This window comes from Carassius gibelio, chromosome A23 (assembly GCF_023724105.1).
Source record: "Carassius gibelio isolate Cgi1373 ecotype wild population from Czech Republic chromosome A23, carGib1.2-hapl.c, whole genome shotgun sequence".
Taxonomy (NCBI): domain Eukaryota; kingdom Metazoa; phylum Chordata; class Actinopteri; order Cypriniformes; family Cyprinidae; genus Carassius; species Carassius gibelio.
In genome coordinates, this window is record NC_068393.1 from 4663798 (window position 1) to 4683100 (window position 19303).

A 19303-nucleotide genomic window follows, 5' to 3' on the forward strand; every position below is an offset into this window, starting at 1 on the left:
CCAGTCTAAACAATCTAAGGACACCCACCACTTGCTCTGATCACTGTTTGCCAGAAGTTCAGTAAGTCTGTTATAACACTGATGGAAACAGGAAGTTTCTCACAGAGGTAAAGTGATCTCACCTGGAACACATTTTTTGGAAATCTCGCGCTCCATGGACAGGACACATTTAAAGTGACGGAACTTTGGCACCTCCTGACTCTGCAACCTCAGGAGAGAAAAGCGATGGGAACACAGACACAAAGAGAGAGACACCAGAACAAAAGACAGCGCTCTTGAATACTCTTATTGGTGTTGAAGTCAGTTTTTTAACTATACATTGGAGAGAATCCTCAAACCCATTGGCAGATGGCTTGCGCTGCTTTATTTAACTTTATTTTTTATTTTATTATATGCCTTTTTTTTACATTCCTTTATTGTATAGTTGTATCTACATTTTATATTTGATCTAGATTTTTTTAGGCTTTAATGTTAATGTTATCTGTATGCACCGGGGGTCTGAGAGTATCGCAATTTCGATTCTCTGTATGTATGTACTGTACATGTGGAAATTGACAATAAAGCAGACTTGAACTTGAACTTGAACTTTCTAGATATGCTAGAGATTTAAGTTAAACAATGGAAAACAATTATGGAGGTACATTATCCCTTAATGTAATTTGTCTGTTGAAGAACTATATAGAGAACTCTGGGAAAAGTCCCGAGAGTAGCTGCATTTTGAAAGAATTGTTGGGGTCGTTGGGGTCGAGGCTAGACTCCGCCCACTTCCCCAATTTCTTCATGTCGTTAAGCCCAGGTGCTCCAATACATGCTATAGCATCCATCTGCCTGAGACCACTGAAGAGAGAAAAAACAGTGAATCCCAATTTGGCTTTCTGACCTTTAAAGGTGCCATCTGTTATTTTTGGCAAAAAAAAAAATCAAGTCATACTCCACATTCCATACCAGATGGGGACAGTATGGCTCAATAAAGTGAATTGGTCTACTCCAGAGTAACAAACGAGAAACGACATAGTCTCTATGCTCCGCCCCTACCTTGACAACAACCCCACAGCCATAGCCGAAGCTTAAGAGGACGTTTTGCCTCCAGAGGAACATTGGGTGATGTCAAGTGATTTTGAAACATGACATCTTCAAGCTACTCCCCTTCACCTTTACCAGTGAATATGTTCCTATTCGTTTTGTTCATATTACATTTTGAGTTGTATATACACATTATTTGAATTAAATTAATTTGACAGACAGCATTCTGTCAACATCATTGGTAAACATCAGACAGCTGATCAAAGCTAGCGCCAACCAACGTAACCAGAGCTGCCAACTCTCAAGCATTCACCGTGAGACACACGCAATTGACTCTTTTCACACACACGCCACACATCAATTTTCTCACGCACAGAAAAACCACGAAGCAAAGAGGACACGGAGACCAACAGACTAAACAGAGCAGGTTAATTATGAAATAAAACAGTGGGTAAGTTATAGATAGCTACGATTAGCCATCGCTAACATTAGCATGTTTATCGAACATCCTTCGAAACATTTCTATGTTATAACTTCCAGAAAACAAATACACAAACATATAAAACAAACTTCTAGCGAAATACTAACAGCATCTAACTTACCAATCCAAAAGAAATGTTGCAGGTTCGGAGTGGAACCTCATTTCTTTCAGGTCCATCAGTTTTCTCCAGCGATTGAAAGCAGTGCTGATGTTTACTCTGGTTCGGCTCCTTTTCTTATCGGATTTGATTTGTGTTTCCGAGCGCGGTTGTTTCCCTGTAGCGGGTGACGCTCTCTTCCCTGAACTGAAATGAAGTAGTGTGCTGTACTTTCCACCCGATTGACATCAGGTTCAAGTACACGCCCACAAGCCGTGCGAGTTATTCATGTATTGCAGGTTGGCTGGTGGTTATGTTGCCCGCATACCGCCTCCCATGGCCGAAACAGGTATTACGACACCTGTCGGGCCGGGGCTAATAATGCTAATGCTAATTAAGGTTGATATCTCTGCAGCACTATAACTTGCAATTTTTTTTAATGACATCATCGCCCTTATTTCTTCTCATTCTTTTGATGCGTGTAGGTCATGTTATGGATATTTTTACCTCAATTTTTGCATATGGCACCTTTAAATAACCCCTCCAGGCTGACTGGATGGAGGACCGAGTGGGGCGTCATCCTCCCCTACAGCCCATGACACGCAGCAGTAGAGCTTCTCTGACATCAACAGGGTCTACGTATTAGTGTCGTCAGCCTTGAAAGAGACTGGAACACCTACCACAAACAAGATATGAAACAAACCGAAGGCTGCATCATTTCTCTTCATGACTGTGACACCAACAAAAAAAAAAAGCTATTTAGGAAGGTTTATAGAGGAGTTTACCACTGCCGACCCCCTCATGTTTGAAGGTGACTCTCTGGTTGCTGCTAAACTCCATCTCCTCAAACGGTGCTCTGCCGGTCAGGACAGAAGAATCTGGAACCGGCACACGCACCTCAGTCAGCTGGGAGGAGGACGAGTCAACATTCTCAAACACCTGTGAGATAACAACCAGAAGCTCAAAGACACATACAGACAAACAGCTATGCAACTGTGCATAAGCACACACAACCCAACCGTACCTAAAGTTTGATGCTTTCTGGCCAGTTCACTATCTTGAGGTTGAAAATCTGGCCAACGTGAACTCTGAAATCCATGTTGAGGGTTCGACTGTCTATTCTGGAAACGTATCTATCGTTTACAGGACCTTGATGAAGAGGGCATGTTTGGCCACATCCTCTTTAGATACTATAAAAGACAAACAAAAACCACCATTTCTACATTTTCTGGAGAAAATTTGAGTGTTTATCCGGGCAAAAGTCAGGGTGTTTCCAAAGAGTTGTTATGTGGTTTCCAGAGCCCAAGTTTCTAAAGGGCCACCAAACCTACATCAAAAAACTAGCAGCAATCCAAAAAGCTGCACTTGAACACAGCGCAAAGACTACAGCCAATAGTCAACCAGCGTAAGAGGAAATAGCTCTCCATACCAGCAGGAGGCAGTAGTCTATATTCATCATTCAAAAAGTCAAACCGGAACTAGGAGCTGTGATTATACAAACCTTAAACCAATGGATTCATAATGCAACTTCTCAATATGTCTTGTTTTGTGCACTATTGACTTTGCCACTTGTTTACTTTTTTCTACTCGAACACTGATTCACCAGACCGAACAGCAAATCAGAGCGATCTCTCTCATTGATGGCTCAAAAGCAATTCAATATGCTCAATCAGACTGGTATCAATACACATTGGACATTGGACAGCTGACCCTCGGCTTGGTCTGTCATGGTCATAAGGTCTTCTGCATGTACAGCTATACTGTTGCTATACTGTTGAAGGGGTGTTCTGGGTGATGGCTTGGTCATTCAGGAAAGTGTGTGTGTTTGTGTGTGTGTGTGTGTGTGTGTGTGTGTGCGTGTGTGTGTGTGTGTGTGTGTGTGTGTGTGTGTATGTGATTCACCGTGGGCACTGCTCATTGGGGGTGACCGGCCCGGAGACAGTGAGCTCTGGAATCATCTGCTTACATTACTTAAGCTTCTCCCCGCAGAAGCCACTCGTCTCATGAAACGAAGCACAAACACAGAGTCAAACTATTGCATTTATTATCGAAGGTGATTCATCTGCGATAATGAACGCGATACTGCGTAGCTTGTCAGCGATCTACGGCTCTGTCTATTAAATGCCACTACAATTATAAGCAGGTGATGGCGATTTTAGCAGTGATCAAGGAAGAAGCTTTACTCATTAGATGCACATGATCATATCATTAGATATATCACCCAGCCCTAACGGCACAGTTACTTTGCTGAGTAACCAATTACTTTTACAATGTGGTACCTGAATTACTAACTCAATTACATTTTGAGAGAAGTAATTTGTAACTGTAACTAATTACTTTTTTAAAGTAAGATGACCAACACTGATAATAACTAACAATATAATTAGATTTTCTTTTTAAATGTACAATTTCTGTATAAAATGGGACAGCAACCTTTAAGTGAATGTGCTATACAAAGTCATTTTTAGATGCAATAAAAATTTATTATATATTTTTTTAAGCACGCTAAAAAATAAATTACGTTTGTGAGAGGAAAAAAATATATAGGCTAAGTCATGTATAAGTTGCAATATATTACATTTAGAAATAATAACGGCTGGCCTTATAGGCTAATGCTGTAGACTAATGTACCAACTTGATATTTTTAGTTCCCTTCACTTTACAACAAATTCTTTAAATTTAACAAATTTATCAGAACAAAACAATAATTAAAAACATATAATTCTAATGGATAAATATAATGGCATTATATAATAATATAGGCTTAGCTATAAACAAACAAACATAATAATAATAATTTAAAGCTAAGCATAAGGTGAGGTTGGGTTCTCTCATTTTCTCACGCGGGAGAAAACCAAACGTTTCCATATTCGTGATGTTGCCCATTTGAAGCTTAACTATTATTCATGAGGTAAAATAGGTTTTGTAATTCACTCGTGCTTCAGTATAGATGGAAATAAATCATAACTGGCAATATGCCAAAGTGAACGGCTGCTGTTTCCAGTTAATATGTGCGAAAGGCACCAGCACAAATCAACAGCTGAAACAGAAAATACTCAATTTTTGGTCACACAGTAAAGGCATGATTAAAAATTGCAAAGTGTTAGCAGTTTGAAAAATCAAGAATAATAACTGAGTAATAATTATTGCTAAATGCTGGACCGTTCTCTTCTCGCTCTGCATATGGAACCTTAATACTTTTTTTAAACCAAGAATGAACCGAAATGAAAACATTTTATCCGTGTGTGTATATCAATATATATATATATATATATCAACGTGGGGCATGGGGTAACAGTCGAACTCTGAGACCTCGTTCAGGTGGCAGAAGTCGTTACAGAAGCGGAGGGTGTCGTCGGGCTTTGGAACCATGACGATGGGGATGGACCATGGGCTGCATGATGGTTCCTCGCTGGAACTCCCATTGTCGGGTGGCTCTGTTTTAATGCCATTGCTGCGCCTGCTGAGCCTTGACGAGGTGTTCCCGGACAATGGGCATCACTCGGTCAATCTGTTCCCTCATCTCACACACGTGTTCAACGGTGGTTCGGTGTACTCCCAGGCCTCTTGGGCAACATCGAGCAGACCGCGGGGCTGTCGGCCAAAGAACAGTTCAAACGGGGTGAAGCCAGTTGAGGCCTGAGGGATTTCTCGAATTATATTTCTCTAGGCCTGACCAGTGGAATCGGTCACGGAGGTGCTGGATCGTATTTTGGGCTCCCAGGTGGCTAATATTTTTCATTATATTTTATTATATGATATTGGTTTGAGACTGAAAGTATTTTATTTAGTGGGACAACTTTGCAGCAGTATTTTATTTTTATTTTATTTTATATATATTTTATTAAAAAGTATTTTTTAAGAAGTGTAAACAAATTGTTAAAAAAGTTTATAGGAATAAACAACCTGCAGTTTAATATTTGCATTTCTTTCCCTTACTGTACCTAAAATGAACCGAACCGTGACTTTAAAACCCAAGTACGTACCAAACCGTAATTTTTGTGTACCAGTACACCCCAAATATATATATATATATGTAAGGCGTTGATTGCTCGCCAGTTGCACAAGCATCAGTTGCATAAGCACCAGTTACACAAGCATATTATGCCTAATATTATAATAAACAGCATTAATGAAGAGCAGTGATGGGAATAACGGCGTTATAAATAACGGCGTTACTAACGGCATTACTTTTTCCAGTAACGAGTAATCTAATTGATTACTCTTCTCATCTTAATAACGCCGTTACCGTTACTGCCAAAAAATGCGGCGCGTTACTATAACTGATGATGAAGCTGTTTTTTTTTTTCATCAGACCAACTAGATCTCTGAGCGAGAGGCAAATACTTTTTTTTACTGTTCTTCCTTGGTTAGTGGGCAGAGCACGAGACAAGCGCATAAATGCTGACGATTGGCTGAGGTAGAGTAAAATTTCATTGTAAGCCAATCAGAGGTAGAGTTGGGCGGGTGTTCGAAAGCACGCATAGTAGTGATGGGAATTCGGCTCTTTTGACTCAGCTCACTGAAAAGAGCCGGCTCTTTGGCTCACAAACGGCTCTTTAAATGACTTTGACTATAATATTTCAATTTTTATTACATAATTATTTAATTTCTATAGGCTAAATTTGAAAAAAAATTAGTTGGCTCTTCAGATATGCGAGCCAGCTCCCGAAGTTCAACTAAAAAAGCCGGCTCTTAGAGTCGGCTCATTCGCGAATCGCGAACGACTCCTCAAAAGCTCATTCGCGAACGAGTCGATCCATCATCACTAACGCTCATTCGCGAACGACCCATCATCGGACAGGACAGGACACACAACGAACAACACAAGCCAGTCAGTCAACCAGAGACAGGTATGGCGACGAGCCCAAATAATCCAAAAGTAGCCTTCTCTAAATAGAAGTATATACATTACTTTTTCCTTCAAGAAATTAAAGAAACAATAAAAGGAAATATCAAAAGTTCCCAAAAATCTATCGTGTTATTTGCATTGATCCACTATATAAACATAATATCTACATACATGCCATTTGATTGGAGGCTAGTCTCACTTTGTCCCACAGCAACTTTTTTTTTTTAGATGTGTGTACAATGTTTCATGTTTCTGTTAATAATGTATTGTATTAAGTGTCCATTTCATTATAATATTCAGATTTATCATAAATAATTGAACATGCACATGTATTTTAAGTTCCTTTAAAGAGGGGTAGAGGTGGGGTCACGTTTGAGCATTTAAAATTTAATTTTACTTGAAAGTAACGCAATAGTTACTTTCTTAAGTAACTAGTTACTTTAAAAATTTGTAACTGAGTTACTAATTTAGTTACTTTTTGGAAGAAGTAACTAGTAACTGTAACTAATTACTTTTTAAAAGTAACTTGCCCAACACTGATGAAGAGTGGAGCTCGCGCAGTCGGCTCTCGGGGGGCTGATTGTGCTTTTCTAGGGGCTCTAGGGATGTATTTCTTGTGTGAGAACACGTGTGTACCTCTCTTCCTCAGAGGATGTTGAGGCAGTCAGGAGTTGCTGGGCGGAGCAGTCCCAACCGTGTTCCAGCCCCTCGTGCCGGGGGTGTCACTTTTGTACTCCGCAGACGCTAGAGTCAGAGTGGCGCTCCCAGGCCGAAGGCTTTTTGTGGAAAGCAGTTCTGCGGACCTTGTTTTCGCTGGATAGCCTTCATCATAACGTCCTTATGACTAAGGCCTAGGACGTTTTGAGGGCCAGCTCCCTTTGGGGAACAGTGGTGTACACCGCATTACACTGTGCCCGTCTCTCCTCAGTGCCCTCAGGAGATCGTTCTGCCAACTCAGCCGGTGTTCTAGGGCGCATCGATCTCCGGCGAGTGCTTCTCTTAGTTACCGCCCGGAAACGTAGCGGTGCTGAGAGGCTCGCGACCTCCTGGGAGGTTTCCAGAGCAGCTAGTTCGGCCGTCTCCTGCCGGTGTGCCGCTTCAGGGCACCGAGCTAATTGCTCTGATGCCACCAGAGATCAGTTTTGAAAGGCTGATTCCCTTAGTAGACTATTTGGCAGCATTGAAAACTACTGCCAATTGTGTCTTAGTGGGTCCTGAACACTGTAGTGAGAGGCCACAGAATCCAGTTCTGGTGGGCCCCAAGCAGGCTCTGGTAATGGAACAGAAGTAGACTCTCTCTGAGGATGGAGGCCATCGAGGTGGTCCCTCCTTGGGTTGCAGAGTCCGGGTCCTACAGCCGGTACTTCACTGTTCCAAAGAAGGATGAGGTGTTGTGTCCTTTTTTTAAATATGTGCTTTTTGAAATGCTCATTCAGGGGACTGAAGTTCAGGACGCTTGAACAGGCCAAGTATGAGGACTGGTCAAAAAGATGCACGATCTATCAAAAAGATGCACTTATCTTCTTCTAAAGAAGTTCCTGAGGTTTGCTTTTGGGGTCAAATGCTTACCAATACGGATCTTCCACTGGCCTGGCACTCTCACCCCACACTTTCATGGCTCAACCACATTGACAAATGGTTGATATCAGCTCAATCGGAGCAGATGACATTTCGGCACCGAGGTGTCATTCTCGCTCACATGAAAGAGGTGGGGTTAAGACTTAACGCCAAGAAAAGTGTGCTTTCTCCAGTACAGAGAACCACTTATCTTGGCATGGTGTGGGATTCGACCTAGGATTGAGTCGATCCTCAGTGCAGTCGCGAGAGTGAGAGAAGGCCGGTCACTCATTGTCAAGCAGTCACAGAGATTGCTGGGTCTGATGGCAGCTGCGTCCAATGTGAATACGGTTGGCCTGCTGTACATGAGACCCCTACAGTGGTGGCTCAAGACCAAGGGGTTTACGCTGAAGGGAAACCCACTTTGCATGCTAAAGGTCACGTGCCTTCGTGCCTTGGATATGTGGAGGAAGCCTTGGTTCTTGTCTCAGGGCCCGGTGCTGGGAGCTCCTTGTCGCCATGTGATGCTAGCGACAGACGCGTCCCTCATGAGTGGCCACCCTGCCCGCGGTCTGTGGAGTGGTCGCCATCTGACATGGCACATCAACTGTCTGGAGATGCTGGCCGTGCTTCGTGCACTTCTTTATTTCTCCCAGTCCTGTGAGGTCACCATGTGTTGGTGCGCACCGACAACACAGCGGTGGTCTCTTACATCAACCACCAAGGAGGTCTGCACTCACGCCGTTTATACAACTAGTGTACCAGATCCTTGTGTGGGCCCAGGACGAATTCCTCTCGCTCAGAGCAGTTCACAATCCTGGGCATCTTAATATGGGAGCAGACATCCTGTTGAGGCAGGGGCCGAGGCCAGGAGAATGGCGGCTTCACACCGGGGTGATGAAGCAGAGTTGGAGAGGTTGGCCAGACTCAGGTGGATCTGTCTGCGACTCAAGAGACATTGCACTGTCCCCTCTGGCTTCCTTTGACTGGTACAGACTGTACATTTTTCCCCTGATTGCTCTGCTCCCGGGAGTTCAGGAGAGAGTGCGCCGGTACGGAGTCCGGCTGCTGTTAGTAGCCCCGTTCTGGCCGGGCCGGGTATGGTTCATGGGCCTGATTTCTCTTTTTGATGGCACTCCATGGGAGGTTCCAATCAGGAGAAATCTCCACTCGCAGGTGAAGGGTGCACCCCCACGTGGAGCTTAGAGGCTGTAGATGTGGTCTCTGAGGAGGCACAACTTTTAGCTTCCGGTCTCTCAACTGAGGTTGTTAAAACCATTCTCCAATCCAGAGCTCCCTCAATGAGAAAACTGTATGCCTTGAAGTGGAAGCTTTTCACTTTTCACTTGGCGCAGAGACCGCCAGCTTGACCCAGTTAACTGCCCGGTTGGTACAGTGCTGGAGTTCCTGCAGGCTCTTCGCAGGGTTGACCCACTCCACCCTGAAGGTCTACGTGGCGGCCATGGTGGCCTACCACGCCCCTCTCAGTGGCCAGACAGTGGGCAGAAATCCTCTGGTTACATGTTTCCTCCATGGTGCGCTGAGGCCTCCAGCCAGAAGCCTATGCTAAGCGGTGATCAGGATACTATCCTAAGCCTCGAGTCCTCTGATCTCCCCTCTCCAGGTCGTCAAGACTCACTCCTTCTGAAGTTTGGTCATTGGACGGGTTGTCCCCGATTTCTGTCAGGCTCTTATGCTTTTATGCTTCCTGGTCTCTGATGTCACCCGCCTATGACGTCTCGCCCTTTCATTGGACTGATTATACACATTATTCAGAGACATCACGCTGGACGCATTCCCCATTCGTTCTCGATGCAGCATCTCGTTCCTTTGAGGAACCAGGGTTACATACGTAACCTTAGACGTTTTCTTTATCTCACTATTTTTCTTTAGGTAACAGGGCTGAATGATATAGCTTGGCGTGTACATTCAACACTTCTCCTTTTTTGCCTGTATTGTGCAGTGTACTGTGCATGGGGATTCAGTATACTTCAGTTTTCTCATTGTTCAACAGCCATTTGGTCCTAGTGTCTGCTTGATGTTTCTCATTTTCACTCTATCATGTTCTAATGGGTTGCATTACCAAAACACTTCATGTCACTTTGCTCCACATGTCTGTGAGCACTTAACAGTGCGCTCTTCTTCTGGCTCACTTTTATTTGCATGTAGGATTCAGAACACACAAGCATCACTAAGATTTACAAAACATACATGGCTGAATGGGTGTGTTATCATTCTCTTCTGTGTGTTCGTGCACATAAGGACGTCTGTTACATATCTCCTGTTCTGAGATGTGCAATATGACATCGCTGCCTCGTCTCACAGCAGAACCCATGACATCATCACACATCTGGATCCCATCTCCCTTCTCACACCTCTCATCTCCTCAAATAATATTTGCAGTACATATTGCCTGGAAACAGGCTGCATGGAGCATATTGCACCAAAAAAGCGCTAATAAACATTACAGGATTGCATTTCAGCATTCAACAGCATAAAGATCCAAGAGTGGATGGCCCTGATGTATCTTAGACAATGACAAAGATTTAAAATAAATATAATCAATGGGAAAGAGCCATTTCTAACACATGGAATGTTTTAGAGCTGAGCAGAATTAGAAAAAATATTATTTGCTACGAGATGTTATGGTGTTGTATTTACAGGTTTTCCATGACTCTGGTTCCCTGGAATTTAAGTCAACAAATGAAAATGGGTTTTGAACAGGGTTGTTGACTTTTAATCATTTTTATGTGGGTATGAAAACACAACTGATTCTTCATCTCCAGCCTAGTGTTATAGATCCAGTGCCTTGGGATCATAGAAAACTATCTTCCAAAACCAGTGCCTTTAATATGAGTCAAGTTTCATTTGAATTACACAAATCTTAAAAACTTAATCTGGCAAAAACTATTTCATTTTCTTTGAAAAGCAGTCATTGTAGCAGCCTGGAAACAGTAATAATGGCCACATTTCAGCTAGGGGTGTGAGATATGTAGGGTTTATGATACTATCATAAATATTATTTTAATGATATTGGAGGCAGAAAAAGCCCTGTATGTGTTTTTGTTTTATATAAATATCATATTATATAGTTGAGGGCTGCTTTTCCCCGATATCAGTACAACTGCAAATGTGATACTGATTTAATACAAAAGTTCAATGAACAAGTTAATATTGTGAGTTACTGTGTATTAATATTGTCTGTTCATAGAAAATTCTAAACATAGCTAAAGCAGAACCGTTGCACATCTCAGTGTGCACAGCAGTGTTGTGTTACTGAATTAATCCACTTTTTTAGCTAATCGGTTGAGCAGATGATTCAATGATGCTTTCATGAAGAAGAATGACTTTATGATTTACTGATTAGGAGTTAGTTTCATATTTTAAGTAGCATTTAACTTTTTTATCTTTTCATATTTGAAAACTGACCATTTTGCTGGTGTGTGGTGGGCGTTCTGGCGCAATATGGCTGCTGTCGCATCATCCAGGTGGATGCTGCACACTGGTGGTGGATGAGGAGATACCCCCTGACTATGTAAAGCGCTTTGAGTGCATAGAAAAGTGCTATATAAATGTAATGAATTATCATTATTATTAATTATTGTTATTTTTTTTGTGGAAAATATCAATTTCATAGCATTATTAATGCAACAGTCATTGCATTCATGCCACCTCTGAGCTGCATTAAACAGTATGTTTAATTATTCTGAACAGTATGTGTTGTATTATTCAAAATGGATTTGTTGCTTAAATGTAGCAATTCGACAGAAAATGATGATGCATACATTTAATAAGGTTAGAAAATAAAAAAAACAGCACAAAAACACACGACATATTGTCTAATTATCATTATGGATAATTAGATTTCTTAAATGCAAATAATAATCTGAAATATTATTACTATTTAAAATACCTATTATTCCAGTGATCAAAGCAGAATGTTTGAAATGTGTAACATTATAAATGTCTTTACTGTCGTAATTTTGATCAATTTAATGTGTCCTTGCTGAATAAAATAAACATTTTCTTTAAAAACCCCAAACCTTTGAATTTAGGTTAATATGTGCTGCCTCATGGTGGTCTCTGATTGGCTGGACCCTGGCCTTAGCAGAGGACGAGGAGGAAGATCTAGAGATGTGAGGATGAGTATGTTGTACTCCATTTCAGTCACACAGTATGTACAGTAGTCATGGCAGCCCACCCGAGTGAAACCAAGGTTTGACATGAAGTCTTTAAACTGCTCTCGGTGAGCACGCTGGTGGGCTTCCTACATCATCTCCTCTGTCCCGCTCCTCTCTTATCTCCTGCACTGCTGTCACCTCCTCCTCATCTGGAAGAGACTCTACTGCCATCTCCTCAAGCAGCTGGAACACGGAGACCATGTAGAAATCACAGACAAACAAATCCAAGTGCAACAGATGTCTGAAGTGATTCATTAACATCCTCTAAGTAGATATTTTGTTGCAATATTCACACTTTTGTACTTATCTGCTTAGTGGTTGTCAACAATCACATGTAACGTGTTCATTCCCGAAACAGTTAGATTAACATTACCTGGGAGATTACATTTTGGTGGCCATGTTTACAATTATTTATATGAGATATCTTCCTAAATTCATATCAGATTAGAAGTCAGGACTTCACAGGAACATCTTGATGAAACTGTTAAAAAAGAGTTGGAGAGGTTGGCCTAAAATTGGCACTAAAATTGTGAATGAGTGAGGTTTATAGGCTAATGGAGTTACTGGCTGTATCGACCACAGCATACGCAGTCTGTAAACACACAGCTGATCTTTCCTTTAAGAGCAATTCTAGCGCAGTAGCAGGAAATAAACATAACCCTCAGCAAAACTGAATGCAAAGGCTTTCTAGATTTTAACAGTGCCAACAACATTAGCCCATGAAGAAACAGCTAGCGAATCTTTATTTTGGTAGAGTTTAACCGTCACACGGCTTATCGCTGCCGACAATCCTGTCAATCATTTAAAGGGGGGGGGGGGTACAATGGTGTTTCATGTATTCAGAGTTGTTCAAAGTGTTAAAGAAATGGATTCTCATGCTAAACATGGCCAAAGTTTTTAAAAATAACTTAGAAGAATGACTGAGAATTTCTGTGCCGAAAATCTTACTTCCGGGTTGGTACAAGTTTTGGATGTTTTTTTTTTATTATCGTGGATCTGATGACGTAGATGAGAGTGGAACTCCTTATATGTGCTCCTTATATATAATCGTCGGCAGCGCTGCATAGGATTTGTTCGAGAATGTCTACAAATACAAGCATTTTTAGATGTGAGGGAAAGTTTACCGTGTTCAGCTTCCCAAAGAACCCAGTGTTACAAGAACAGTGGATGCAGTTTGTTTATCCTGGGCAGCAACGGAGTGTATCAAGTGCCTTTGTGTGTTCTGGTCATTTGAGTGACGAATGAGCGCAGACTCTGTTGATATTCTCTGTTGAAATTCACTATAGCATCTATAAAGACAGCCTTCATGCTTTTAATGTGAAACTAGCCACAGCTAGACAGAATTTCTTCTCAGACCTTATAAACAGTAACTTAAATAACACTCGTACTCTTTTTGCCACTGTTGAGAGACTGACAAACCCCCCAAGTCAGATTCCCAGTGAAATGCTCTCAGACAGCAAATGCAATGAGTTTGCATCCTTCTTTTCTGAGAAGATCATCAATATCAGGAAGGCGATTACCACATCCTCAAGTAATGCAGAGGTCAGACAGATTCGGCCACAATATCAAAAAGATACTGTCTATTTTTGAAACGATAGCAAAATTCTGAAAGACATAGTGCAGCACCTAAAATCGTCAATCTGCTACCTTGACACACTTCCCACTTCTTTTTTTCGAAAATGTGCTTAACTGCTTAGAAGCAGATCTTTTAGAAGTGGTGAACGCCTCACTTCTTTCTGGGACATTTCCAAACTCCTTAAAAACTGCAGTTGTAAAGCCCCTCCTGAAAAAGAGCAATCTTGATAACACCATTTTGAGCAATTTAAGACCAATATCTAATCTTCCTTTTATAGGCAAAATTATAGAAAAGGTTGTTTTTAATCAGCTGAACAAATACTTAAACTCAAATGGATACCTGGACAAATTTCAATCTGGTTTTTGACCACATCACAACACAGAGACACCACTCATTAAGATAATAAATGATATTCGCCTAAATTGTGACTCTGGCAAAATATCGGTGCTGGTATTGCTAGATCTCAGTGCTGTGTTTGACACTGTCGATCATAACATACTACTAGAGAGACTGGAAAACTGGGTCGGGCTTTCTGGGATGGTACTTAAATGGTTCAGTCATACTTAGAAGGGAGAGGTTATTATGTGAACCTAGGAGAGCATAAGTCTAAGTGGAAGTCCATGACATGCGGAGTCCCACAAGGGTCAATTCTCGCACTGCTCTTGTTTAGCCTTTATATGCTTCCACTAAGTCAAATAATGAGAAAGAACCAAATTGCCTAAAATTTGGTGTGATTCTGGAGACGGACCTTAGTTTCAGTAGTCATGTCAAAGCAGTAACTAAATCAGCATACTATCATTTAAAAAACATTGCAAGAATTAGATGTTTTGTTTCCAGTCAAGACTTGGAGAAACTTGTTCATGCCTTTATCACCAGCAGGGTGGACTATTGTAATGGGCTCCTCACTGGCCTTCCCAAAAAGACCATTAGACAGCTGCAGCTCATCCAGAACGCTGCTGCCAGGATTCTGACTAGAACCAGAAAATCTGAGCATATCACACCAGTCCTCAGGTCCTTACACTGGCTTCCAGTTACATTTAGGATTGATTTTAAAGTACTTTTACTCGTATATAAGTCACTAAATGACCTACAGTAGGACCGAAATATATTTCAGATATGCTCACTGAATGTAAGCCTAACAGACCACTCAGATCACTAGGATCAAGTCAGTTAGAAATACTAAGGGTTCACACAAAACAAGGGGAGTCCTCCTTCAGTTACTATGCCGCCCGAAGTTGGAATCAGCTTCCAGAAGAGATCAGATGTGCAAAAACACTAGTCACATTTAAATCTAGACTTAAAACTCGTCTGTTTAGCTGTGCATTTATTGAATGAGCTCTGTGCAATGTCCGAACTGATTGCACTTTATTTTCACTGTTTTTTATTTTATTTTATGTTTAATCATTTTCTAACTGTTTTAAATTAATTTTAAATAAGTACATTTTTAAATAATTCTAAGTTTTAAATTTGCTTGTTTTATTCTTGTTATTATTTTTCTTCATTATTATTTTACTTTATTTTATATAAAGCACTTTTAATTAGCATTGTGTATGAAATGTGCTATATAAATAAACTTGCCTTGCCTTGCCTTGAATGTTTTATAAACAAGGCCCAAGTCGACGCTGGATTTGCATATCGTTTGCTATTAAAACATGGAGCCATCCCTGTGATAAAAGACCCCATTCATGTAAGTACAATTACATCAGATTTCTGTCTTCTGTTAAAAATCAGCACATAAGTGAATATATATTAATGGAAATAACACGTAACATCAGTATTATAGCTCCGCCCATGCCACACCTCCAGGAGCTCGGCTTTTTCCGGAGAGAATTGTAAGCTGTAATTTTTTTTTGGAAACATATTTTCCAGTTTGCTACATAAAACATAAGCCTATGTGTTCTGGAGTAAAGCTGTTGAGTTGTTATTTGTTTTTCATCATTTTATAAAGAATGCAAAAGCACCCAAAGTGTTGAATATATTTCCACATTCTGCACTGTACATTATTTGATCCTGTTCAGAAGGCTGTACTCAGAATTCAAAGAGGGTGTTTTCTGAGCTTTGGCTTCCATATATATTTTTCCCAAATGCAAAACACTGTACTGTTGTTGGATTACTCATGCGAAGGCACTGATCTTTAGTGTAAAACATTTTTTACTTTTCCATCCTATGTAGAATCATCTGTCTGGCAATAACAAATTTTCCCACTATTTCTAACCCCATATATATATATTTATTAATGTCCAGAATATTTACATAGTTACTAATATGATTAGTTAATTTACCTTGTTTGTAAGCATACTTAAGTTCTTCCTTCACCAGTCGACTTCAATGCTCTGCCATGACGCTTTAAGCTTATATAGAGGGCACAACAGGATAAGAAATCTTTGAAGGACTTTTCTCCGTTTCCAAACAGTTAAAATGACAAATAAATGTATACTCTGCGAGCTCCACAAGACATGTGTGATTATATTACTGGATGCTCGAAATTGAACAGGAGAATCCACGTTTTAAACAGCTTACTGTACAGGTAAATGAATCGCTGTTCTAATCTAGTGCGCTGCTGCACTGTAACGCACACGCATAGGCTACAGACAGTAGCTCATACGTCACGCGCAGATCGCGCACACACAGAATCATTCAGTGCGTAAATATATTGTCAACACTGTTCTGTGATTTCGCAATAAAATAGCTTAGAAACTGAAAAGTTCAACATATATTTCTTAAAAAATAAATACCACAGCGTCACTGAGAGATGATGCCATGTAGAATTAATTCACACAAACAATCGCTCTCACTAATGCATTCATATAAATGTAATCTTTACTGTGCTACTTTATCTATATCTGATTTAGAACGAGCAGAAATCTTTTAGAAATAAAACAACGCAAAATAACTGATATAATATATAATAACTGCAATAGCCATGCACGCAGCACTGTGTCATATGCCATAGCTGTATACAATGGGTTTGTCACAGCTCCAGACTTATTTGTTCGTTAACGATGTCATCAGCGACTAGTCAACTTCAACTCAACTTTCATCACATAAAAGTCGACTTTAAACAATCAGAAATAGTTCAACCCCTAATAGGTAACACAATTTTCATTTTCACTATTCTGCATCAACAATATAAACAGTGATTTTTAACAAGTTACAGGCCATTCACACTAGACACGTTCTTCTGTTCAAGATGCTAGTTGTAGTCTTCCGCTAATGTATCCATATAGTTTGTATCTGGATAAAGTAAAAAACCAGAGAACAGACTGTCAGCCCAGCCGGGGTCGGCAAACAGGCCGTTCTGGTCCTTGTAGAATATCTCCAGCCACACCTCATCCTCTGGGTTGAGAAACATCACTGTTGAGCCAGACGCCACGTCATGGTTCCCAGTGTTGGCATCAAAAGTCTTTATCCGGTACTGTCCGTTCTGAACCAGACCAATGGCCAGGTGCTTGTTGGCCAGAGTGATGTCATAAGAGAAGTAGTATATTCCTGGGTAAGCACAGATGAATTTGCCCGTCTCTGGGTTGTAGTGGACACCCTCATTAAACAGGACTTTGTTGAATTTGATAGGTGCTTGCTCAGTGGGGTAGCTACTGGTGATGCCTACAGAGAAAGCGGATTTGGGTACTAAACTTCCACATCTGCAGATGCCTGGTTCTCCCGGAGGACCTCGTTGGCCCTTGACACCTGATGTCTGTCTTTCTCTAACTCAGATTTCTTACAGGACTAGAAATCTTCCATTCACATCATTAAAATTCCTTCAGTGCTTTATTCTGTAAGATATCACTCATCATTTACAGGATGCTTATCTGTGTGTGATTTCTCTAAATGTGATAACCTGTCCAAAGCAAACTTTCAGACATGTTCTCCTGCACGTGTCAAACTCCAGTCCTTTAGGACCACTGTCCTGCACAGTGAAGCTCCATCAAGCTCCAAAACACCTGCCTGGAAGTTTCTAATAACCCTGAAAACCTTGATTAGCTGGTTCAGGTGTGTTTAATTGGGGTTGGAGATGAACTCTACTACAGGACAGTTGCCCTCCAGGAACTGAATTTGACACCCCTGTTCTACTGCAAGGGTTCTCAACTCTGACCCCTCTTTCACAACGCAAGCAGCGGCGCGAAAGCACGAGTATTCACACAGGAAGTGTGTAAGTACAGCATCACAGCAGCGGCTGCAAAGCGTGTTCGGCAGACAATATATCCATTTCAAACAATGGGTATAATTTTTTCAACATTTGTTTTTATAAAAATAAACAATACTTTCACCCAAACCGATTAATTAAAACATTTAAATGGGTAAATACATATTTATTATACTTAATTTTCTTCTCTGGCATAATTGTTAAAACACTAGACATTGCCATTGTTGTTAAAACTCTTGACATGCTTATTCTGTGAATTTTGAAGACGTTTTATGTTAAATCATATTTATTTTGTCCATCAAAAGTGTGCTTTCACTTTAATTGAGCGTGAGCAGCACAGCAAAAACCGCAAAAGACCGGACGCAAAAACCCCCGCTGCACTGCTGTTCACGTGACGCTCCTGCTTGACGCTCACACGCGGCTCCTGCTCCTGGTGTGAATGCACTCACTGATTAACATGGACGCCGAAAAAAAAATACGCGCTGCTTGCGGTATGAAAGAGGGGTGGCTCTCATGGTCCACTTTCTTGTAGAGTTTACTTCTGATCCTAATCAAACACACCTTAACCAGCCAATCATGATCAAGCTATAGTTGGATCAAGGTTAAAACTAAAGACTAAAATTGTACCAAAAAGCAGAATGAGGAGAAAACCCTAGACAAGGGTTCCTGTAGAGCCACTGTCCTGTAAAGTCCAACTCCAACCGTTAAACTAAGAATACTCCAGGTCTTCAGAAGCTGTGTCTTATTTCAAAAGGTTGTGCCTTCTGGATGTCACATTTGTCAGCTGTAGAGTAATGGGTAGGTGAGTTTGTTCAGGGTTTAAGCTAAACCCTGAATGGCAGCGTCCTTCCAGGACCAGGTTTGAGGAACCTTGACCTAGAATAATTTTCAGTTAACTTTAGCTGCAAACACTGTGTGATCTTTCACACCATCCTAGACCAGCTTTGCCTGAGAAACCATTCAGTTGGTTAGGTAATTAATCTACCTGGTTCTCCTTTTTCTCCCTTTTCGCCATTCCGCCCATCCCTCCCATCTCTTCCCGGGATTCCAACATGGCCATCCTCCCCACGAGGCCCAGGGGTCCAGTCTTTCCGGTGCTCCTGGCAAACCTGGAATGCTGCAAATAAACAGAGGAGGGGCTCCTTTGGATCTGGCCTCCAACATCTGACCCATAATGCACTGAGAAAGACAGACCACACCCACAATCATCCACATCCTCAGACCTAAACACAAAAATAGAAGAGCAAGTATTAAAAAGAAACCAAATTCCTGACTCAAAATGAAAATTGCCTGTTCACTGACCCTGTTGAAAAAAAAATAAAACAGAGTATGCTGGTTATGTATGTTATCAAGCATGGCTGCTAGTTTGAGCTGGTTTAAGCTGGAGAAGAA

The 19303-nt window shown here is 41.1% G+C and overlaps 1 protein-coding gene across 1 annotated transcript; it reads right to left on the bottom strand.

The window, feature by feature from the left end:
- Positions 1-16668: 16668 nt before the first annotated feature.
- Positions 16669-19084, bottom strand: LOC127944309 (complement C1q tumor necrosis factor-related protein 7-like). Its single transcript, XM_052540196.1, is given in 3 exon segments — positions 16669-17454; positions 18897-19003; positions 19005-19084. Coding segments are annotated over 3 exon segments (681 nt in total). The 3' UTR covers positions 16669-16960.
- Between the last annotated feature and the right edge of the window lie 219 nt (positions 19085-19303).